We start from the raw sequence: 25,000 nt of genomic DNA, 5'->3' as shown, positions 1-25,000 counted from the left end.
TATGTGTGGCCCCAATGGGAGTTCATGTCCTACTTACAAAACAAGTACAACATACTAACCCTTTTTTTTTTCTTTCCTGCTCATTCTCTTCCTTCCTCCTCGATTTGCACACATTTCCTCCCCTTCCTCGTAACACTTTCCCTCTGGTTTCTCTGTAGTGGAGTTATGTTGTTGATGGAGCACCGGGTTTCTTCTCTGAATTATTCAGAAACATTAAAGTCACGCTCATGTTAACAACAGAGTCTCTCTGCCATGTTTTATTCAGTCTGCTTCAGATACACTGAGCTCACACACTTCATTATTGTGCTATTGTATTATTTTTTGGGGGCATTTTTAGGCCTTTATTGAACAGGACAGACTTGAAAGCGGAGAGAGAAGGGGGGAATGACATGCAGCAAAGGGCCTCAGGTCGGAGTCGAACCCGCGGCCGCTGCGTCGAGGAGTAAACCTCTATACATGGGCGCCTACTCTACCAGGTGAGATAACCAGGCGCCCAGTGCTTTTGTATTCTTTAAAGTCTTATAGAGTTTGTAATATAGACAAAAATCTTGAATATTATGTGCAGAACTTTACAGGTGCAGGCAGTTATGCAAACATTATCATCTGAATACATGACTAGCGTTAGCATGGGCTAGGTTGGAAGAAGTATTCAAAAAAAGTAGTAATACAGCAGTGTAGAAATACAAATTTCATCATTTTTCATGTAAAAACTTCCTGGTTTTTCTTTTAATTTTGTAAGTGAAGAAAGTCTCAGTTTGTTTGTACCACTTAGTTTTGTGTGAAACCGCTCGGTGAACTACATATCTCGTCTCACATAATATACGTCAGCTTGCTTAATGCTCGGCTCGCTCGCTAGCTAGTTTAGCTCTGTTCCACAACACATAACATCTTACCTGATGTGTTTTATCCAGCATATTTTTATCGGACGAGAAGCGAAAGAATGAACAAGATGTCTGCTGCTCGTGTGAGTAACATTACATCCCGTTACAAAACACACATCGCACCTGCTTCTGCGCAAAGTCGCTTACGAGTTCTCTTTCTTATGCTGCGTTCCAGGCAACCCGTAACCCGTGTTTTCACAACCTTCTGATTAACGGTGAGAAATAGAAAATAGGCAACATACAGTAATTCCGCACATTGTAATCAAAACAATACACATACGATTGTGTACTACTACAGGTTATGTTTATTAAATGAAGCCCAAAATATGTCGCCGACTAGAAATCGCTTGTATCAGCTAGCGCTAGCTAACGTCAATGTTAGGTACCCGCTAGCTAACGCTAACACTAGCTAGAAGGGTTTGTCGTGACTTTGTCTGGAACGCCACCAAGTCGTGTCTTGAAGTCGTAACTTACGAGCTAAAAATTGTGTCTGGAACGCAGCATTATCTGGTCAGTCTGACATCATGTTGCCTGAGCTCATCACTATTCATGAGCTCACCCAGTTGGGCTGGGTAAAGGATTCTGACAGCCAGCCTCTCATTGGCTAGCTGTTAGCCAATCAGATTCAAACAGCTTTGCTCGTTGAATATTAATGAGAACTGGCACAAATCGAGCTAAGTCTTCCTTTAGGCTTTCTATACCACGCTAGAATGGCTTGAAACAAGGTAAACAAGGCATTTTTTCCACAAAATGTTTTTACAGAGTCCACGGTAGAACTTCAGACATTACCACAAAGTAATGAAATACGTGTGGCAGGGCACCTTTAATGCATTAGTAAAAATAATTTAATGATATAATATAATAATAGTATAACAGTCACAGTGGACAGTTTTATATATATATATATATATATATATATATATATATATATATATATATATATATATATATATACTTTATACTATATATATAATATTTTAAACCATATTTTACTGATGATACTTAACATACTTTTACTAAAAGTACTTTTAAATGCAGGACTCTTACTGTAACAGAGTATTTTTACTGTGTGTATTAGTACTTTTACTGCAGTAAAGGATCTGAATTTCTACACCACTGACTATTACTACTATTACTATAGTTACTAGAGTTTGTTTTACTTCTTTTCATTTTTTTTTTAAATGAGCAGCAAACAATATGAAAACATGACGAGGGACTTCACATTTAAATCCTTCTTCTTGATCTGGCTCGGTGCCAAAATAGACGCACCGTCTTCGGTGATGACGTCAGGACTGTGCTTGGGTTCTGATTGGACGGCTGTGACCTAGTTTAAAGGTTTAAATGCCCACCCACCCTCAGCCGAGCCCCCCGCGCCACCCCCCCCTCCTTCGTTCTCTTCCAAGCTCCAACAGCCACAGCGCGAGGACGACTTCACAGCTGGAGCTGAAGGACACCTGTTGCCACGGAAACATTACCAGCGGGAAAAGAATACAAAGCAAACAAAAGAAGGTCAGTTTTTACAAGTAAAAGTCCTGTGAGTACAAAAGTATTCATCAAAATTGTACTGTACAGTGATTAAGTAAATGTACTTAGCTAGTTACTTTCCACAACTGATATTATCTTTGCTAACAACGTTTAGCTAGCTAGTTTATGGTGAGCTTAGTATACATTTCAAGTTGCTATGATCTAGCTAGTGTCTTTCCTGTGATATATTGGCTATATGTTCAATAATATATAATGATTAGAGTCACCCAAGCAACACCTCAGAGAGGTACGTTTGATTATTTTAAGTTTAAATTAGCTTTTTTATCATATTTCTTTCCTGCAGTAGGCTTTGTTTTGAGTCTTAATTTTTTCATTTGTCGATTAAGTTTCACTCCATTTAATGGTACTTTCAAAAATGGTATACGTGCAGTTTAAGTGTCCCAAATTCCCCATACAATGTCCTTAATTATGAACCTGCTAAACCACCTGTTTAACAGGTGTTTGGGTTATCATTTGGGACACTAAACTGCACTTATACCCAAAAAATTTACATATTTATATGGCGAAACAGCATAAATGCCATTGTAAAATCTGTTCCATAAAGGGCTAACCTTAGATGGATGTAGGCTAACTTTAATATTTGACAGGATACTTGAAACCCCAAACTCAATGGAGTTGTCGCCATTGGCCTACAAAAAAAGAAAGCAAATGGTTTGTTGTTTGCTTAAACCGGGTCAATGTGTAACCCCTTGTGCACCCAAATACTCACGTGCATTGTTGTGTTTTAATGTGTACACATTGTTCTGGATTGACACGTAAAGGTCATCACACACTGATTGCACAAAGTTGAACCTCTCTGACGTATGTTTTCTTGGCTGCAGAGTGAGATAGAGGCCTACTAGCAGTTGGTGAAGCAATCAGTGTCATACCAGTATTGATTACAGCTTCATTTTCCACTTTCCACTGACATTATGGCAAAAGATAAATGGAGTAAAGGTGATGGAAAGTTTATATATACTTCGAGGCTGTCTCAAACCTCCTACTTGCACACTTCAAACACTTAGTTTTAAGTATGTAGTGTAGATAACGCAAAAAGTCAGAGCACTGACCCTACTCGCACCAAACGGTCGCCATCTTGACTACAAAACCTTGACCGTCAGCTGATTGGATGAACGCATCGCGTGGGTCTGGCTGCTAACCGAATTTCAAAACCGACCATAATGGGCGGCTCGTTTGGAATACGATCTCTTATTTTACGAAAATAGTTCACCGAAAAAGTGTTTCTGAAAACATTTTACGCGAGAAACAGGCCGTACTGTTGCTGAATCTTCATTTCAGATCGACAAAGATCAGTTCAATAGATTTTCGGCAGATTTTGAGTGGCGGCGAGCCGAGCGACCGCTACTCATTTGTATACAGGAAAGCCCGTATTTTGGCGGGCTGGAAAATCGCGTTCACGTGTTGCGTTGGTCCTGTTCGTCGAGACACAGCCCTACTCCAGGGCCGTTTTGGGCAGCATCTAAACTGAAATGAATGTAGGCCTAACTTAAATACTTTTCTCAGATCTAATGATTGTAGTTTGGACTTCTTCAGCTTTAAGTTTTGTCTTTAAGCTCTTTGAGTGTTATTTTATTTATGATCTGCTCCAGCTTTTCTAATGTTTTAGACACAGATATGGTGATATCTGTCGAAAATGATGTGAAAAAGAGACACAAAACTAGCACAAAGAGACACAAACCGACTACAAACTGATGCCAAATGACCACAGAGACCCAAAACAACCCCAAAGAAAACAAAAATGACCAAAAAGCGACACAACAAACCTACAAAGAGAAGAGACACAAAATGCATTTTTTTAATTGAAAAACATAAAATTTTCTTGAGGAAGGACGCCTGAAACCTCCCGCCAAATTCACACCTAAGTCTTCCACAAAGCGAGGAAATGCACTGTACGCCATTATAATTCAGAGGCAACTATTGTACTTTTTTTACTGATAACTTATGTTATTTTTCTGACTCAGATTAATGATACAAACATATACTCCACAAATGAAAGCAGCATTATTATTATTATTATTATTATTATTATAACATTAAATAATTGGGGATATTCTCACGCTAGCAGCATATAAAGTCATTAAAATTTGCTCCACCTTTACCAGCTGCAAGATTTTATTATAATATATATAATATTTATATTTTAATCCAGTGATAAAATGTAAATAATTCTGCAAAATGAGAACTTTTGCTTCCGGTAATTTAAGTTAGATTTTATGCTAATACTTTTGTACTTGTAACAGAGTAATTTTTTTATATTTTTACTACTTCTACTTAAGTAAATTATCTAAATATATCTTCAACCACTGGCTATAATTCAGCATTTTTTTCAGTTTGCTAGTTTCAAATCGCTTAATTTTTCCTTGTAGTTGTAACCAGCCTTTCAAAATAAAAGCTCTAGTTGTGGTTTAAGAGGATTTTTGTGAGCAGTTATTTTAGAAAAGCATTTCTTTTCAATTATCCTTTTCAAATGAAGTCAGACAATATTTTTGGAGCTGGTGTGTTTGACCTGGTTGTAATGGATAGCAGGCGACACACGGCTACTACACAGCAGGAGGTGGAGGGCTATTTATGGAGCACACACTCACACACACACTCACACACACACTCACACACACACTCACACACACTCACACACATACTCGCACACACTCACAGTCACACACGTACACACACTCACACACACACACTCACAAACATACTCACACACACACACATACTTACACACACTCAAACTCACAATCACATACACACACACACACACTCACAATCACACACATACACACACTCACACACATACATACACACACACACTCACACACACACAATCACACAATCACACATATACACACACATACTAACACACACACTCTCACACACAGACACACACACACACACACACACATACTCACACACACACACACACACTCACAATCACACACACACTCACACACACTCCCACATATACACAGAGTCACACACACACACACACACACACACACACACACACACACACACACACACAGTCACACACACACACAATCCCACATATACACACAGTCACACACACACACACACACACACACACTCTTGTCTCTTTCGGCCTCTTCGCCCCAGTAATGTGTCGTCTCATTTTTTTTAGCTTAAATCCAAGGAAATGGTGGACTTGGTTAAAATGTGGAAGAATAACAGCTGCAACAAACAACCAATTAATCACTCAATTCCCATTGGCTACCCGCCAACGTGGCTAACGGTATCACCACCATCGGCCAATGGCAACGTGCACCTGCATTTGTCGCGCGGCAGGGTGATAATTTCAGGCCCTGCCTTGTTCTGAGTTAAGGCCCAGGTATACTAGCTTTCAATCAGTCCCTCCAGAAAAATGCGCTCATGCGATCGCATAATTCAACGCATAATCAGCCAAAGTCCGCATATTTATGCGGGGCCGCTTTTCCAAATATGCCGCACTTTCGCCGCATAAATTGCCGATTTTCGCGCAAAATATGCGTGGCCTGCATGATTTCTTAACTCCCCGCATTTTCGTTGCAAAATAAGTCCCATAATATAGTATATCTCAGCAGAAAGTTGAAAAATGTTACTTCACACAAGAGCAGCCATTTCCCCCTGTTGCCATGGGAACGTTATGAAGTGACGTAATTACGTGAAGTGAACATCATCTAAAAGCAGGGTGTTTTTCTTTTTTTTTCTCTTTTTCATTCTCCTTTCTGCCTTCCTTCCTGCCTTCCTTCCTTCCTTCCTCCCTTCCTGCCTTCCTTCCTTCCTGCATCCTTCCTTCCTGCATCCTTCCTGCCTTCCTTCCTTCCTTCCTCCCTTCCTGCATCCTTCCTGCCTTCCTTCCTGCATCCTTCCTGCCTTCCTTCCTTCCTGCATCCTTCCTTCCTTCCTCCCTTCCTGCATCCTTCCTGCCTTCCTTCCTTCCTTCCTTCCTGCATCCTTCCTTCCTTCCTTTTTTCTACTCTCTTCTTTTTTTCTCCAAATTGGTCGAAGTTTTTGTCGCTATTTTCAAAAAAGAATTCTTTTTTTTTTACAAGTCTGTCACTTTTTACGAAGTTTTTGTCGCTGTTTTCTAAGTACTTGATACTATCTTCCACCTATTCTTGCCTTTAACTTACTTCTTTCTACCGACTTTTTCCAAGTTTTTACATTTTTCTTTTTAAGTTTTTGTTGCCTTTTTTTCCATCAGTGTTTAAATGTTTTTCAGTGACATGGCTGTTGTTTGGTAAATCTATCGCTGGTTCAGGGGGGTACAAGGCTTAAAAACACAAATCAAAAGGGGTACATTATTTGTTATGGTTTCAGTGTTTTATCTTTCTGTAACTTTCTGTAACTTTCTGTTCCCTGTTGTGTTGATGTACTCTGTTCTGTGTCTTGTGTGTTTTGGTTTATTCCTGTCTTCTCTGTTATCCCTTGTGTTGCCTAGTGTTGTGTCAAGTGTCTGTATTTAGGTTATGTCATGTTTTGTCTGTTTGTCCTGCTTCCTGTTTTATTTTGATACTCTGGTCTTCTGTCTTGTCATGTCTAGCTTTGCTTTCTGTTTCCCGCCTTTGTTGATTGTCCTGCCCCGCCCTGATGTGCTTCACCCGTTGTCTCACCTGTTTCTGATTTACCCATCACCTCATGTATGTAGCCTCTGTGTTCCCCTTGTCTTGTGTCGGATCGTTTTGTAGCCATGCCCTTGTGTTTCCTCCCTGTGCCTTGTGTTTGTGCCTGCGTCAGTTTGCTCCTGCCTATGTTTTTCCCGTCAGTTTATTTTTTGTGAGTTTTCCAGTCTTTGTACTGCCGCTTAGTGGTGGGCAGATCGAGGCTTTGTGAAACAATGAAACAGTTGAAGCAAATGTGCCATATTGTGTCGAGGCTTCGAAACAATCCGACACCCGTCTCACTTTCAGGTGTTGATCTGAAACAACCTTGACAACGAGCCATTAAAAAAATTTATTATTGTATTATTTTTCTAATATGTGAAGCTTGTAAGGCTTGTAGACCCCTCACTGTGCATAATGCTATTTTGGTCATAAAAAAATGAATATTAATAAAAGAAATCAAGCCACAATGTCTCACTTTTTTATAGATTTTCATTCAAAAATATTTATTTCTCTGCTGTGGAAGGACTTAGCCTACTTCGTTTTTTACAGATAATTTCTCCAGCCTTTGAAAAGATCCTCTCACAAGGGACACTTGTTGCTGGCATGCAAAGATATTTTTTAGCAAGGACATACAAATGAGGAAAGATTACTGCTCTCTCTTTCCAGTATGTTAGGGGATCATGAGTTCTGGGCAAAAACGCATAGTTGTGGTATTTTTTTCACTTCCACTGTGGCTTCAGCTGTAGCATTATGTATAATCTGGGTAATCTGTATTTTCTATATATCTGTCTATCTATCTATCTATCTATCTATCTATCTATCTATCTATCTATCTATCTATTAATGTGTCACTGTATGTAGGTCTATACTCTGTCTGTCTCAGTCTATCAGTCAATGTGCAAATTTAAATGTAAGCCTAAATATAACTAAACAACTCGCACTATGAATGTCACTATATCACCAAATATCCGCTATCTCAAAATCAAACTCCTCTCACAAAAACCCACGAGGTCAAGGTTCGTTGACTTCACTTTTATACTGATGTGCGATGTGTGTTCCCGACCCTGTCAATCAAACGCTGATTCATGCCACCTGTCGAAACACTCGTGAAACACTCCGATGCTTCATATAGCCGTAGTCACGTGAGATGGGTGTTTTGAATCACGCTTCGGATCAGTGTTTCGAAACATCTGCGCTTCGGGATCTCGACAAAGCTTCGGAACGTCAGTTTCACTTCAGCCATCCCTACTGCCGCTTTTTGTTTTTATTAAATCCTCCACTTCAACGTTTGCCTGCCTGCCTGCCTGCCTGCCTGCTCTCTCTGCATGTTGGGTCCTCTACTTCCCTCACCCGTAACATTATTGAAATAAGTTTGAGAACCTCTGCCCTATAGTGGATATACGATTCAATCCTCCAGGTACACGTAAAGTACGCAGGCAAGAATGTAAACAATGCCGTTCGTGCCGCCGCCGCTTGTCTATGTACCCCACTCCCTGTGTGCGCCTGCCGCCTGGAGGTACCTGGAGATACCTCTCAGCACTGCTGCGATACTCTGTGTTGTGTTAGATGTTAGGGCTGAAGTGCAGCGAGAAGGAGGCACGGGACGCTGGGTTGAAGATAGTGGCTGAGACCATCAGGATTTATTGTCGCAGAGAAGGCTGGTTTCATCATCCCATTATCGTAGGACATACAGTTATTTTTTTCATAAAAAATAATAGTGTCAAATAGTTCTGCGAAGCGAAATTAAATATAGCACTCTAACAATTATTAAATAAACCATCAAGTCGGGATTCATCCCTCAGCTAACGTTAGCCCACCGGCTAGCCACAATTGTTTAACCCCAACTCAATTTGCACACCAGTGAATTAAAACTAAATTGCAGTACTTGACCCTACAAACGGTAACTCCACACTTAAGTAAGCAACATGTGAACAAATGGGCCGAGTGGGTGCTTATCAATGTACATATTTACACTTTTATAGTATACGCCACCGATTAAGCTGCTTAACTTAACGTAGGACGTACAGTTTTTAACGAACTTGGCGGCCTACACAGATCAAGTGTAAACTACGGCGTCTCGTAAGGTACAAAAAAGGGAAAATTGCTGAACTGCATCTGTTATAGTAATGGCAACAGCGCCGCCTAGTGGCTTACTTAAAGTGCCCATATTATGAAAAAAACACTTTTTCTGGTGATTTGGGGTGTTCTTTTGTGTCTCTGGTGCTTCCACACACATACACACTTTGAAAAAACTCCATCCATGCTGTTTTGAGTGAGATACGGTTTCTGAATGTGTCCTGCCTTCAGTCTCCTGGTGAGCTGTTCAAAATCGGCTCGGACTGTGACGTCACAGTCCGAAATGAGCTGGCTAACCACAACCGTTAGCTCATTTAGCATGCTAACGCTAATGCTAAGCTTATGCTAACGCTAATGCTAACGCTAATGCTAACGCTAGCATGCTACGTCGTTCTCAATAGCAAAGCACTGCTACAACACACACAAGTTCACCATAATCTACAAAAGAACTACTTACATGTGCGCCCTCATTTAGAGGTCTCCCAGCTAATCCTGCCTTGTAACTGACCAAAGTTGGAGAAACAGGCTTTCTTTTACTTCTATGGAGCTAGCTAGCTGACATGCTCTACATCTGAGCTACTGAGCATGTGCGAGTGCAATCAAAGATAGTAGTGAAGAAGAAGATGAAAAGAGGTCTCACTCTGTAGCTAAAACAGAAACCAGGTGAAAAGAGGATCTGCAGCAGTGAGAGAGAGCTGTGCAGTACAACAACAATATGGTGTTTTTTGAAAATTAAACCATGTAAAACCTATTCTGGTACAACCTTAAAATACAGTTATGAACCTGAAAATGAGCATAATATGGGCGCTTTAAGGCTACTACCTTACATCTACACGTACCTGTTGTTAAAAAGCGAGTATATCTGGGCCTTTACTGGGAAAATTGTGACGTCTGATACTATATTTATATTTCAGAAACCCGCTGCCCGGCCAGGTGTTTCCTCCACAACTGTTCGTCCAACATGTCGTCTACAGCGCTGTTGAATCTGCTGCGTTGCGGTCGCTCCACCGTCACCAGACAAGCCTTCCTCACCGCGAGATCCTCACCAGGAACCTCCACGGCTTCAGGCCAGGTGAATCGATTCACGTGTGTACATTTATTACTGATTCATAGTCTCGCTTTGCCAGACCTTCCTCCACAGCGCTGCAGAGTGTTAAGGAGAAACTCAGGAGCAGCGCAACTCATTGATGACTTACACAGGAGCATTTAAAGTGCTCATGTTATGCTAATTTTCAGGTTCATAATTGTATTTAGATGTTTGAACCAGAATAGGTTTGTGTGGTTTAGTTTTCAAAAAACACCATATTTTTGTTGTACTGCAAATTGCTGCAGCTCCTCTTTTCACCCTGTGTGTTGAGCTCTCTGTTTTAGCTACAGAGTGAGGCATCGCGCTTCTGTTACATCTTTGTTGGGAGTCGCACATGTGCAGTACCTAGGTAAGGACTACTAGCCAGTCAGAAGCAGAGTATGAGGGCGTGCCCTGACAGTAGCTAGGTAAGGACTACTAGCCAGTCAGAAGCAGAGTATGAGGGCATGCCCTGACAGTAGCTAGGTAAGGACTACTAGCCAGTCAGAAGCAGAGTATGAGGGCGTGCCCTGACAGTACCTAGGTAAGGACTACTAGCCAGTCAGAACAGTGTTTTCAGTTGGAGATGGTAAGTCCCTTTGGGGGGACTTTGGGCTTTTTCACTTTGTAAACCTATAACATGACCCAAAACAGATATATAACAATAAAGGAAATGGGACAAGCCAAAAAGCATAATATGAGCTCTTTGATGAGCACTCACTTAAGGAGACAATTAAGCAGGCAGCACAGTTTAACCACTCAAGGAGTATTTAAACTCACGCTGGAGGTGTTACTGTTAGCTGAACATTAAACCAAGATATTGCAGGCGCCGTAGACACAGATACTAAAGAAAAGTTCACCCTCTCTGTCGCTCTCTCTCTCTGCTCTCTCTCTCTCTCTCTGCCTCGCTCTCGGTCTCTCTCTCTCTGTCTCTCTCTCTCTCTCTTCCTCTCTCTTTGTCTCTCTTTGTCTCTCTCTCTCTGTCTCTTTCTCTCTCTCTCTGTCTCTCTCTCTCTCTCTCTCTCTCTCTCTCTCTGTCTCTCTCTCTCTCCTGTCTCTCTCTCTCTCTCTGTGTCTCTGTCTCTTCTCTCTCTTTCTCTCTCTCTCTCTCTTTCTTCTTTTTTTTTTCTTTTTCTTTTTTTTTTTCTTCCTTCTTCTTTTTCTTTTTTCTCTCTTTCTCTTCTGTCTCTCCCCTCTGTCTCTCTCCCTCTCTTGTCTCTGTTCTCTCTCTGTCTCTGTCTCCTCTGTCTCTCTCTCTCTTCCTCCTCTCTTGCTCTCTCTCTTGTGTCTCCTCCTTGTCTCTCCTGTCTCTGTATGTAATCCTCTGTGTTATTTTGGGATAATTAAAATCAGGTAGTTAAAGAGAAACCCATATTTCTAAAACAGATATTTTGAAAAAAGTTTCAAATTTGGCCCGAAGACAACACAAGGGTTAAGTGTTTTTTTTTAATTGATTGATAGCTAATTGTGTGATTGGTCTCCCTGCAGGTGGGCGGGGCTTCGTTATGGGCGGTGAGCGTGCGGGGCGCCAGCGGCTCGGCTCGTTTCCACAGCGACGTCAGCGTGCGGCCGGTCACCTGGGACTCGTTCGGTATCTGGGACAACAGGATAGAAGAGCCGATACTGCTGCCCTCCAGTGTCAGATACGGAAAACCCATTCCACAGGTGAGTGAGTGAGTGATGAATGGATGAACGAGCGGATGAATCAGTGCACGAACGAGTGAGTAGATCTATAAAGAAGAGATGAGAAAAGGATGGATTCTTGAAGGGATAAGTAGACGTTTAAACCTTGTGTTGTCTTGCTGTCGACCACGCAACTTTAATTGTTTCTCGGGGTCTTCACTATAGCGGTTTTCTTTTACACTTTTGTCACTTTTTTCCAAGTTTTCTGTCACTTTTTGTCACTTTTTTCCAAGTTTTCTGTCACTTTTTGTCACTTTTTTCCCTTTTTTTTATACTTTTGTCGCTTTTACGACTTTTCTGTCACTGTTTTCCAAGTTTTCTGTCACTGTTTTCCAAGTTTTTGTCACTGTTTTTTTTTGTCACTTTTTTCCAAGTTTTTCTCCCTTTTTTCGTTTCATCAAGTTTTGTCACTTTTTTCCAAGTTTTACGACTTTTCTGTCACTTTTTTCCAAGTTTTTGTCACTTTTTTGGGGGTCGTCACTATAGCGTTTTTTTTTTTTATACTTTTGTCGCTTTTACGACTTTTCTCTCACTTTTTTCCAAGTTTTCTGTCACTGTTTTCCAAGTTTTTGTCACTTTTTTCCAAGTTTTTGTCACTTTTTTGGGGGTCGTCACTATAGCGTTTTGTTTTTATACTTTTGTCACTTTTACGACTTTTCTGTCATTTTTTTCCAAATTTTTGGTTTGAATCCGACCTGCGGGCCTTTGCTGCGTGTCCTCCTCTCTCTCTATCCCTCCTTTCCTGTCTATCCACTGTCACTATCAAATAAAGGGAAAAGCCCCCAAAAAATTATCTTAAAAAAATAAATAAATAAATAAATCTTAATTTGGTACAGAGTGATCCTCGCAAAAATCACACTATAATCATTTTAATTTCAATAAATATGAAAATAATGAGACAAAAATTATCATTCCCTCCGATTTCGTGAATCAAATCGCAATCGCAGTATCAGTCAAAATAATCGCAATTAGATGTTTTCCTCATATCGTGCAGCCCTAGTAGATGGATAAATGGACAAACAGATAAATTATTAATGAGTGGGCGATAAATGGAGCAATGCATGAATGTGTTGATCATATTAAAAGTTTTTGTCACTTTTTCTGACGTTTTTGTCACTTTTTTTCAAAGTTTTGTCACTTTTATCAAAGTTTTTTTTGCACTTTTTCTGACATTTTTTAAAAGTTTTGGTCACTTTTTCCAAACTTTTTGTCACTTTTTCCGATATTTTTGTCACTTATTCCGGTGCTTTTTTTTGACAATTTTTTCCTACGTTTTTCAGCATTATATTATAAATTTTTCTTTACATGCTATAAAATTGAATAAAAACACCCAAATTCAATGAAAGTAGTGAACCGATCATTTATTTAACTTGTGAAGAGCGTTGTAAGGAACCATCCACGTTATTTTGTTTTAAAATTTGGTTGAAAAAAACCCCCAAATTTCTGATATAGAAACTCATATCGTGCAGCCCTAGTAGATGGATAAATGGACAAACACATTGAAAAAACAGATAAGTTATGAATGAGTGGATGAGTGGGCGATATATGGATGAATGGATGAATAAGTTTGTGAATAGCTGAATAGATAGATAGATAGATGACTCTGGTGAATCGACCCTCTCAGGTGAGTCTGTCCCGGGTCGGCAGCGCTTCCGTTTTGGGTCTCAGGAAGCAGAACGAGGACCGTCTCCGCGTCGCCCGTATCCATGACAACCTGCTGTACTTCGCCGTGTTCGACGGCCACGGCGGCCCGCACGCCGCCGACTACTGCTACACCTTCATGGAGAAGTTCATCAGGTTGGATGTTGTTATTACGGTGTTGATAACACAAACAGTTGTAAACTTTTAGACTCTAAAACGTTGACTTGTTGTTGTTGTTGTTGTTGTTGTTGTGCAGAGACGCTCTGGAGGAGGACGACGACCTGGAGAACGTTTTAAAGAACGCCTTTTTAGATGTCGACAAGGCTCTGCACACACATCTCAGCTACTTCAACAACGGTGAGACACAAGAACACACACACACAAAATAACGCACACATACACAAACGCGCTCACATGCGCACACACACACGCACAAAATAATAATAATATCACATACGCACAGACACACACCCATACACGCACATAAACACACACACAGACACACACCCATACACGCACAAACACACACACAGACACACACACACACACACACACACACATACCCACACACGCACACACACACACACAAACACACACACACGCATGCCCACACACACACACACACACGCACACAAACACACACACAGACACACACCCATACACGCACACAAACACACACACAGACACACACCCATACACGCACACACACACAGACACACACGCACACACACAAACAAACACACACACACACACACACTCACACGCACACACACACACAAACACACCCACACACACACAAGACACACACACACACTCACAGACACGCACGTTCACACACACACACACACACACACACACACACACACCCACACACACAGACAAACACACACACACACACACACACACACACACACACACACACACAGACACGGCACACACACACACACACACACACACACACACACACACACACACACAAGAACACAAACACACACACACAGACACGCACACACACACACACACACACCCGCACACACACACTCACTCACAGACACACACGCTCACACACAAACACACACACACAGACACACAAACACACATGCACACGCACACACACACAGACATGCACACACACACCCACACACACCCACACACACACACACACACACACACACACACACACACACACACACACACAGACACACACACACACGCACACACGCACACACAGACACGCACGCACACACACACCCACACACACAGACACACACACCCACACACACACACACACACACACACACACACACACACACACAGTATTGTTGAGTAGTAGTGTGTCAGGAGTGTTTTTAGTGTGAAGAGAAGAACGGAGAAAGAAAAGTCTCTTAGACAGGAATGTCAGAAGGACTGGTTTCTTTTTGAGATATTCCATCGTGATTACCTGCCCGATAGTTGAACATCGTTTCCACCCATCCGTCCATCTTCCTCCCCACAGCGTCGTTCCTGACAGCCGGCACCACGGCGACGGTGGCTTTGCTCCGTGACGGCGTGGAGCTGGTGGTCGGCAGCGTCGGCGACAGCCGAGCGTTGCTGTGCAGGAAGGGACGAGCCAACAAGCTCACTAAAGATCACACGCCCGACCGCAAGGACGAGAGACACAGGTACGCCACTTATATATTGTTTACCAGCCACTTATATATTGTTTACCAGCCACTTATGTGTTTTTTACCAGCCACTTATATATTGTTTACCAGCCACTTATATATTGTTTACCAGCCACTTATATATTGTTTACCAGCCACTTATATATTGTTTTACCAGCCAATTTATATATTGTTTTACCACTTATATATTGTTTTACTCAGCCACTTCATATATTGCTTACCAGCCACTTATATATTTTTACCAGCCACTTATATATTGTTTACCAGCCAATTTATATATTGTTTACCAGCCACTTATATATTGTTTACCAGCCACTTATATATTTTTACCAGCCACTTATATATTTTATTAAGCCAATTTATATATTGTTTTACCAGCCACTTATATATAATTATATTGTTTACCAGCCACTTATATATTTTTACCAGCCACTTATATATTGTTTACCAGCCACTTATATATTGTTTACCAGCCACTTATATATTGTTTACCAGCCACTTTATATTTTTACCAGCCACTTATATTTTTTTACCAGCCACTTATATATTGTTTCACTCAGCCCTTATATATTTTACCACCACTATATATTGTTTACCAGCCCCTTATATATTGTTTTACCAGCCCTTTATATATTGTTTACCAGCCACTTATATATTGTTTATACTCAGCCACTTATATATTGTTTTACCAGCCACATTTGTTTACCAGCCACTTATATATTGTTTCAATTTTACAGCCACTTATATATTGTTTACCAGCCACTTATATATTGTTTACCAGCCACTTATATATTGTTTACCAGCCACTTATATATTGTTTACCAGCCACTTATTTTGTTTACCAGCCACTTATATATTGTTTACCAGCCACTTATATATTGTTTACCAGCCACTTATATATTGTTTACCAGCCCCTTATATATTGTTTACCAGCCACTTATATATTTTTTACCAGCCACTTATATATTTTTTACCAGCCACTTATATATTGTTTACCAGCCACTTATATATTTTTACCAGCCACTTATATATTGTTTACCAGCCACTTATATATTGTTTACCAGCCCCTTATATATTGTTTACCAGCCACTTATATATTTTTTACCAGCCACTTATATATTGTTTACCAGCCACTTATATATTTTTACCAGCCACTTATATATTTTTTACCAGCCACTTATATATTGTTTACCAGCCACTTATATATTGTTTACCAGCCACTTATATATTTTTTACCAGCCACTTATATATCGTTTACCAGCCACTTATATATTTTTACCAGCCACTTATATATTTTTTACCAGCCACTTATATATCGTTTACCAGCCACTTATATATTGTTTACCAGCCACTTTTTCCGGAATTCAAATTTATAAAAGAAAGTGCAGTAGCATATTTTGAATTGCTTCAATACATTATTTTTTATTATTAATACATATTTTATTAAAGGTCCCATGGCATGAAAATGTCACTTTGAGTTTTTTTTTAACATTAATATGAGTTCCTCCAGCTTGCCTATGGTCCCCCAGTGGCTAGAAATGGTGATAGGTGTAAACCGAGCCCTGGGTATCAGTATTAGGGGACCACTAAGGTCTATATAAAAGATACTTCAGATACAGTATTAGGGGACCACTAAGGTCTATATAAAAGATACTTCAGATACAGTATTAGGGGACCACTAAGGTCTATATAAAAGAGACTTCAGATACAGTATTAGGGGACCACTAAGGTCTATATAAAAGAGACTTCAGATACAGTATTAGGGGACCACTAAGGTCTATATAAAAGAGACTTCAGATACAGTATTAGGGGACCACTAAGGTCTATATAAAAGAGACTTCAGATACAGTATTAGGGGACCACTAAGGTCTATAAAAAATAGACTTCAAATACAGTATTAGGGGACCACTAAGGCCTATATAAAAGAGACTTCAGATACAGTATTAGGGGACCACTAAGTTCTATATAAAAGAGACTTCAGATACAGTATTAGGGGACCACTAAGGTATATATAAAAGAGACTTCAGATACAGTATTAGGGGACCACTAAGGCCTATATAAAAGAGACTTCAGATACAGTATTAGGGGACCACTAAGGTCTATATAAAAGAGACTTCAGATACAGTATTAGGGGACCACTAAGGTCTATATAAAAGAGACTTCAGATACAGTATTAGGGGACCACTAAGGTCTATAAAAAGAGACTTCAGATACAGTATTAGGGGACCACTAAGGTCTATATAAAAGAGACTTCAGATACAGTATTAGGGGACCACTAAGGTCTATATAAAAGAGACTTCAGATAAAGTATTAAGGGACCACTAAGGCCTATATAAAAGAGACTTCAGATACAGTATTAGGGACCACTAAGGTCTATATAAAAGAGACTTCAGATACAGTATTAGGGGACCACTAAGGTCTATATAAAAGAGACTTCAGATACAGTATTAGGGGACCACTAAGGTCTATATAAAAGAGACTTCAGATACAGTATTAGGGGACCACTAAGGTCTATGTAAAAGAGACTTCAGATACAGTATTAGGGGACCACTAAGGTCTATATAAAAGAGACTTCAGATACAGTATTAGGGGACCACTAAGGCCTATATAAAAGAGACTTCAGATACAGTATTAGGGGACCACTAAGGTATATATAAAAGAGACTTCAGATACAGTATTAGGGGACCACTAAGGCCTATATAAAAGAGACTTCAGATACAGTATTAGGGGACCACTAAGGTCTATATAAAAGAGACTTCAGATACACTTTTAGAGGACCACTAAGGTCTATATAAAAGAGACTTCAGATACAGTATTAGGGGACCACAAAGACCTATATAATAGCATCCAAAGAGCACCATGTCATGGGACCTTTTAATATAGGTAAATAAAAAGTAATGTGGAAAAAAAGCCTGCGAGACAATGGTAAAATTGTGTTTGGTCGTCAGAAAATGCAAACAATTCGTTCGTTAGAGGAACAACTAACCTTAAATAAAAGACCACGAGTCATCCGAGTCTCATAGCGAGTGTGCTGCCATACAGCTGGCGAAGACGGGACAAAGCACAGGTGTGTTCAAAACCATTACTGATGGCTGTATTCCATTTAGGAGAGGTCCTGGTATTGTGCATGCTGACTCACTGAAATAGCTTACTGGGACACTTGAACTGAGCCATCGTTAAAGTGATGGTTCGGAGTAATTTCCCCTAGGGTCCTTTGCACCATGACCTCGAGCCAAACAACCCCCCAGAAGCTTTTTTCACCTGGGTCTAACATTGGGAGCGTTAGCTAGAGTAGCGTTATCAGCTGAATAGCTTAGCGCAGAGGCTAATGGACCCACGTTTGTATCTCGTAAGTTACCCCACTAATAATGTCCGAAATGATACCAAAGGTCTACACTAGTACAAATAGGTTATGCTCTCATAAAACGATGGATTGTAAAGTTTGTAAGTACACCAGAAGTTTATGTAAATAACACTTGCCTGCTGGCTTCTGCTTTTAATTTAAGGGTTAAATTAACATATTATAAAATGAAAAATCACAAGAATAAAGTTATTATTTAACCCTTAACTTGTAACATTGTTGACAGACTGAACAGAGCATTTAGAAATAAAAAGTCCAGAGTGAACGGTGCAGAGGAAGTCAGTGGAGCTTCAGGTTGTAACGTGTGTATAAATAGACTCAACAATATTTTGGACTGCTGCAGGTCGTCAGGTTTGGGTTTCCCTTCGGCTTAAAGTCACGGGTGTTACGTAACAGCGGAACGAGGCTAAGTTTAACTCACCCAAACACAAACGCACACGCAGAGTCAAAGTCCTTAACTAGGAAGTGGAAGTACAATAACAAGACTGTGTAGAAGTATTCAGATATTTTACTGAAGTGAATGCAGTGTGAAAATACATTCAACATTGAAAACTTTACTTAATTAAAAGTATGCAAATGTACTTTTCAGCGATGCATTTTCCAGTTTTTTTGTTTTTTTTTCAACCTGGACCCTATTTACCTGTTTTTGTGTCTGAGTGACTGATGGGAACAACATGGGTCCAGTATTAAGAGAGATCGCTGCAGTCAGCAGCGGAGAAACTAGCTACGATGTTCGTTAAGAGGTCGTCCAGCTTGTATTTACCTTCACAAAAGTGCTGTTTTTGCCGCTGACAGACTCAGATTAATATTCTAAGTGTCTGACAACATTAAGGAAAGGATTTCTAAGGAGGTCGACCTTCCTGTTAAAGAGTAAGATCCTTTTTTTAAACATAAAAACATCCGCGATTTTGCGTTGGCTAAACCTACCAGACTCCATGTAAATAATCAGTGATTTTAGCATCGTAAAATACACTTCATTCAAAGTCGACAGAAACAAAATAAAACTATGAAAAGCCGTTTTGGGTCGTCTTTCCACTCGTCCCAACCATCACAACTCTAGTTTTGGTTGAAATAAACACATAGTGTACCGATTTACATGTGAAAATAAGTTGGCTCTATACATGCTAAAAGTAGTGTTTTTTTTAAATGGAGTCTGGTGGGTTTAGAGCTAGTGACTTCAGAGCTGTTTCTGGTTTAAACAGAAAGGTCTCAAAGAGGTTTTAAAGGTCTATCTCTGTAGGGATCCTTTCCATAATATTGTCAGACACTTAGAATAATAATCTGAGTCTGTCAGCGGCAAAACAGTAATTTTTGTGAAGGTAAATACAAGCCGGACCTTTGCCCTATTAACTCACATTGTAGCTTGTTTCTCCGTTGCCGACTGCAGCGATCTCGCTTAATACTGGACCAATGTCAAAGCCACTCAGACACAAAAACGGTAGTTACCCTTTAAGAAGGAGGAGGTAGTTTAAGTAAGTTTGCTATTTAAACGACGCGGGCGCTGGACAGGAAATTGACAACTGCGTCGGTCTCAAACTAGCAAAGACACTTGCGTTGGGCTTTGCGTTGCGCCGCGCCGGGTGCAAGATAGGACCCTGAATGTTGTAGTGTTGGGATGGCTTTTTCCCGAAAACACATGGAGCTCTGAGGCCGTCTGGGGGAAGGGGGGGGGGGGTAAATTCAGCACACGCACAAGCCGTGATTACAGAACACTGGAGCTTTTATTGTCTACCATCCACTTGTTCAAGTCACTCACAAAGAAAAGGTCAGAAAACATTAAACTAAACTTTTTCAGCTCTGTCTCAGCGAGGCAGTCCAAAAGTCCAAAGTCCAAAACTCAGGGTCCAGCTTTTCAGTCCACAACCTTAACTTTCTTCTTAGCAGAACTCCTAATAAGACTGTAGAGACATGCCTATAGGTAGCAGTATACAGCGCTATGTTTAACTCCTAATAAGACTGTAGAGACATGCCTATAGGTAGCAGTATACAGCGCTATGTTTAACTCCTAATAAGACTGTAGAGACATGCCTATAGGTAGCAGTATACAGCGCTATGTTTAACTCCTAATAAGACTGTAGAGACATGCCTATAGGTAGCAGTATACAGCGCTATGTTTAACTCCTAATAAGACTGTAGAGACATGCCTATAGGTAGCAGTATACAGCGCTATGTTTAACTCCTAATAAGACTGTAGTGACATGCCTATAGGTAGCAGTATACAGCGCTATGTTTAACTCCTAATAAGACTGTAGAGACATGCCTATAGGTAGCAGTATACAGCGCTATGTTTAACTCCTAATTAGACTGTAGAACATGCCTATAGGTAGCAGTATACAGCCTATGTTTAACCTCTAATAAGAAACAGAAACAATTAAAACGAATGTATAAGGTATAATAAAAGCCAGTTGTTTAACACATTATAGATACTGTAGTACTGCCTTTAGTAATAGTGTTTTACTTCCTATAAGGTTAGACTAAAGGCCTAGAGTAGCAGTATCTACATTCTTTAGGGTCAAAGGTCATATCAATGGTACTGTTTTTTATGTATAACATCCTTAACTGTAAAGATATTACATAAAAGTATACAACACTATGTGTACCTACAACATGTTTAACTGGCCTGTATGAAAACTTTGATGCTATTTTTTCTCTTAAGTTACTGTAGCAGCACTTTGCCTATAGGTAGGGCAGTATACAGCGCTATGTTTAACTCCTAATAAGACTGTAGAGACATGCCTATAGGTAGCAGTATACAGCCCTATGTTTAACTCCTAATAAGACTGTAAGATATGCCTATAGGTAGCAGTATACAGCTTATGTTTAACCTCTAATAAGACTGTAGAGACATGCCTATAGGTAGCAGTATACAGCGCTATGTTTAACTCCTAATAAGACTGTAGAGACATGCCTATAGGTAGCAGTATACAGCGCTATGTTTAACTCCTAATAAGACTGTAGAGACATGCCTATAGGTAGCAGTATACAGCGCTATGTTTAACTCCTAATAAGACTGTAGAGACATGCCTATAGGTAGCAGTATACAGCGCTATGTTTAACTCCTAATAAGATTGTAGAGACATGCCTATAGGTAGCAGTATACAGTGCTATGTTTAACTCCTAATAAGACTGTAGTGACATGCCTATAGGTAGCAGTATACAGCGCTATGTTTAACTCCTAATAAGACTGTAGAGACATGCCTATAGGTAGCAGTATACAGCGCTATGTTTAACTCCTAATAAGTCTGTAGAGACATGCCTATAGGTAGCAGTATACAGCGCTATGTTTAACGACAAAAGTGCTTAAAATTGTAGATAACCACAACGTTTCCTACGTGTGATGCACGACGTAGCCATCTTTTAAAGTGAACTCGGGGTACTCTGAGTTCAGACGACTTGACTCACTCTGTTATCCCAAACACCTGCACTCCTCCCGCTGCATTGTGGGAGATGTAGTGTCTGCAGAGGCGGCCGTTTTGGGACATCCATGACCTCCTTCTAGGGGAATGTATCGTCCGTCCACGACATGTCCCCTCGGGATGCCACACTGTGTTCTTGAGTAAACGTCCTTACGTTACGTTTCCCCCGCTGACTGGGTGTGTACTTGTGTGTGTACTTGTGTGTTCAGGATCCAGATGTTTGGCGGCTTCGTGACGTGGAACAGCGTCGGCGAGGCGCGCGTTAACGGGCGGCTCGCCATGAGTCGCAGCATCGGAGACTTCCACCTGAGAAGCAGCGGCGTCATAGCCGAGCCGGACACGCGGCGAGTCACCGTGAGTCCAAACGCTGCGGCTTCGCCAGAACGCTGCTGTCGCTTTGTGTTAAAACCAAACTTCCTATCCACCGATTGGTTAAGCTTGAAAGATCATATGTGTGTGTGTGTGTGTGTGTGTGTATGTGATTGTGTGTGTGTGTGTGTGTGTGATTGTGTGTGTGTGTGTGTGTGTGTGTGTGTGTGTGTGTGTGTGTGTGTGTGTGTGTGTGTGTGTGTGTGTGTGTGATTGTGTGTGTGTGTGTGTATGTCTTTGTGTGTGTATATATGTGATTGTGTGTGTGTGTGTGTATGTCTTTGTGTGTGTGTGTGTGTGTGTATGTCTTTGTGTGTGTGTGTGTGTGTGTGTATGTCTTTGTGTGTGTGTGTGTGTATGTCTTTGTCTGTCTTTGTGTGTGTGTATATATGTCTTTGTGTGTGATTGTGTGTGTGTTTGTGTGTGTGTGTGTGTATGTCTTTGTGTGTCTTTGTGTGTGTGTGTGTGTGTGTGTGTGTGTATTGTGTGTGTATTTGTCTGTGTGTGTGTGTGTGTGAGTGTGTGTGTATGTCTGTGTGTGTGTGTGTGTGTGTGTGTTTGTGTGTGTGTGTGTGTGTGTGTGTGTGTGTGTGTGTGTGTGTATGTCTTTGTGTGTGTGTATGTCTTTGTGTGTGTGTGTATGTCTATGTGTGTCTTTCTGTGTGCGTGTGTGTGTGTGTGTGTGTGTGTGTGTGTGTGTGTGTGTGTGTGTGTGTGTGTGTGTGTGTGTGTGTGTGTGTGTGTGTGTGTGTGTGTGTGTGTACCATCAGCATCACCTTGTGGTCACATGCCTAACCCACAGTAACGTAGTAGTAACTCTAACAGTTTATATAGATACACACAACCTAACACACGTGAAAGTAACGTAAACATTACACTCATCATCACCAAAAAAGTGCCAATTTAATGTCGGAAGTGACCGAAGAAAATCACCACGTACGACAAATGCACCATGACGAAATAAAAGCCAAAGTTGAAAGTCTGTTTTGAAAGATCACATTCGAGACGTTTCTTGCAGGTCCAGCACGCCAGCGACACCTTCCTGGCTCTGACCACCGACGGCATCAACTTCCTGCTCAGCGACCAGGAGATCTGCGATGTCATCAACCAGTGCCAAGACCCCACCGAGGCTGCCGACGTCATCGCTCAGCAGGTACCAAGAGTCACGAGTCGAGTTTTCGTCCAAACGAGGCGCGAATTTTGACAGAATAAAAAAAAAAAAAGTCAGCAGAAGAAAATTTGCATCAAAAGCTGATTCACGATTTATCGTAAGAAGTCGTTAACCGGGGAGAGGAAGGGGGACACTTTACAGAAAGAGTAGGTCTAGACCACACTCTATAACTTACAGAGAGCCAAATATACCCTCAAGAGCAAGCATTTTGGTGCGAAAGCAGCAGGAAAAAACTTCCCTTTAACTAGGGCTGTGTACCGAACATCGATACTTTTATGGCACCGAAAAATTGTTTTAATTATTTATCTTTCGGTGCCATATTTCGGTTCCAAAAGCGTCTGAGTGCGTAAGCACAAGCTTATCTGTCCTCTCTGCATATTGACACATGTTGTGTGATGTATATTCTTCATGTTTTGTTTTGTCGGTGTCTGATATAATAATTATTTGTTTGTGTCATATGTCTGATGTCTTGTTATAAAGTGCCTTGCGATTGTGCCGCAAACCCAACTGCCTCACGGGGACAATAAAGTTATCTACTACTACAGAGCGGAGGTCTGACCGACACACACACACACACACACAGACACACACACACACACACACACACACACACAGACACACACAGACAGACAGACAGACAGACAGACAGACAGACAGGCAGACAGAGGTGCAGACGGAGCAAACTGTCTGTAGTTTTGTTGACGTCACAGAGAGTCACGGCGTTTCATACGTTTTGAAAAAAACCTGGAAAAGTTATGGAATTTGAAAAATGCTAATTCCAGGGCCTGGAAAGGTTTTGGAAAAAAGTCATGGAATTTTTTTTTTAACACAGCATAATAATATGTGATTACTAAATGTATTTTCACGTCGTCTTAACCTCAGCGTTGTATTCAGGGAGAGATGTTATGAATCCCACTATGAACCACAGACATTATCATTCATTTTATAGTTAAACGTCTGAGGGTAAACTTTAACACTGATTCTTATTCTTATTGTATAATGTCGACTGAGATGACACATAGTCATGGAAATTTGCCAAAAAAGTCATGGAAAAGTCATGGAAAGGAAATTCGTATAAACCCTGGATGCCGATATAGTGGTTTCGGGAAAAAAAGTCATGGAAAAGTCATGAAAAAGTCATGAAAAAGTAATGGAAAAGTAATGGAAAAGTCACGGAAAAGAATCCTTGGAAAAGTCATGGAAAAGTCCGCGAAAAGTCCTTGAAAAAGTCTACGGAAAAGTCTTAGAAAAAGTCCACGAAAAAGTCATGAAAAAGTCACGGAAAAGTCATGAAAAGTAATGGAAAGAAGAATCCTTAGAAAAAGTCATGGAAAGATCGCATGAAAAAGTAATGGAAAAGTCATGAAAAAGTCATGGAAAGGAAATGCGTATAAACCTTGGATGCCGATATAGTGGTATATGCAGCCAACTGGGTCGCACATACATACAGACAGACAGACACACACACACACACTAACAGACACACACACTCAGACACAGCCACACACACATACACACACACTAAC

General features: G+C 40.6%; 1 protein-coding gene across 1 annotated transcript in view; it reads left to right on the top strand.

Annotated features, from left to right (window-relative positions):
- The first annotated feature begins 2,259 nt into the window (after positions 1-2,259).
- The window catches only part of ppm1ka (protein phosphatase, Mg2+/Mn2+ dependent 1Ka), a 29,208-nt gene continuing 6,467 nt past the window's right edge, over positions 2,260-25,000 (top strand). Inside the window, exons 1-8 of the mRNA XM_039821534.1 lie at positions 2,260-2,390; positions 10,018-10,175; positions 11,658-11,834; positions 13,477-13,649; positions 13,750-13,850; positions 14,989-15,154; positions 22,144-22,288; positions 23,322-23,456. Of these exons, the coding sequence (XP_039677468.1) occupies positions 10,065-10,175; positions 11,658-11,834; positions 13,477-13,649; positions 13,750-13,850; positions 14,989-15,154; positions 22,144-22,288; positions 23,322-23,456 (1,008 nt within the window). The 5' untranslated portion in view covers positions 2,260-2,390; positions 10,018-10,064. The remainder of the gene's footprint in view (positions 2,391-10,017; positions 10,176-11,657; positions 11,835-13,476; positions 13,650-13,749; positions 13,851-14,988; positions 15,155-22,143; positions 22,289-23,321; positions 23,457-25,000) is intronic.

This window comes from Perca fluviatilis, chromosome 14 (genome assembly GCF_010015445.1).
Source record: "Perca fluviatilis chromosome 14, GENO_Pfluv_1.0, whole genome shotgun sequence".
In the NCBI taxonomy this organism is placed as follows: Eukaryota; Metazoa; Chordata; class Actinopteri; order Perciformes; family Percidae; genus Perca; species Perca fluviatilis.
Note: the sequence above shows the minus strand (reverse complement) of the source record. Positions and strands in the feature narration are given on the sequence as shown.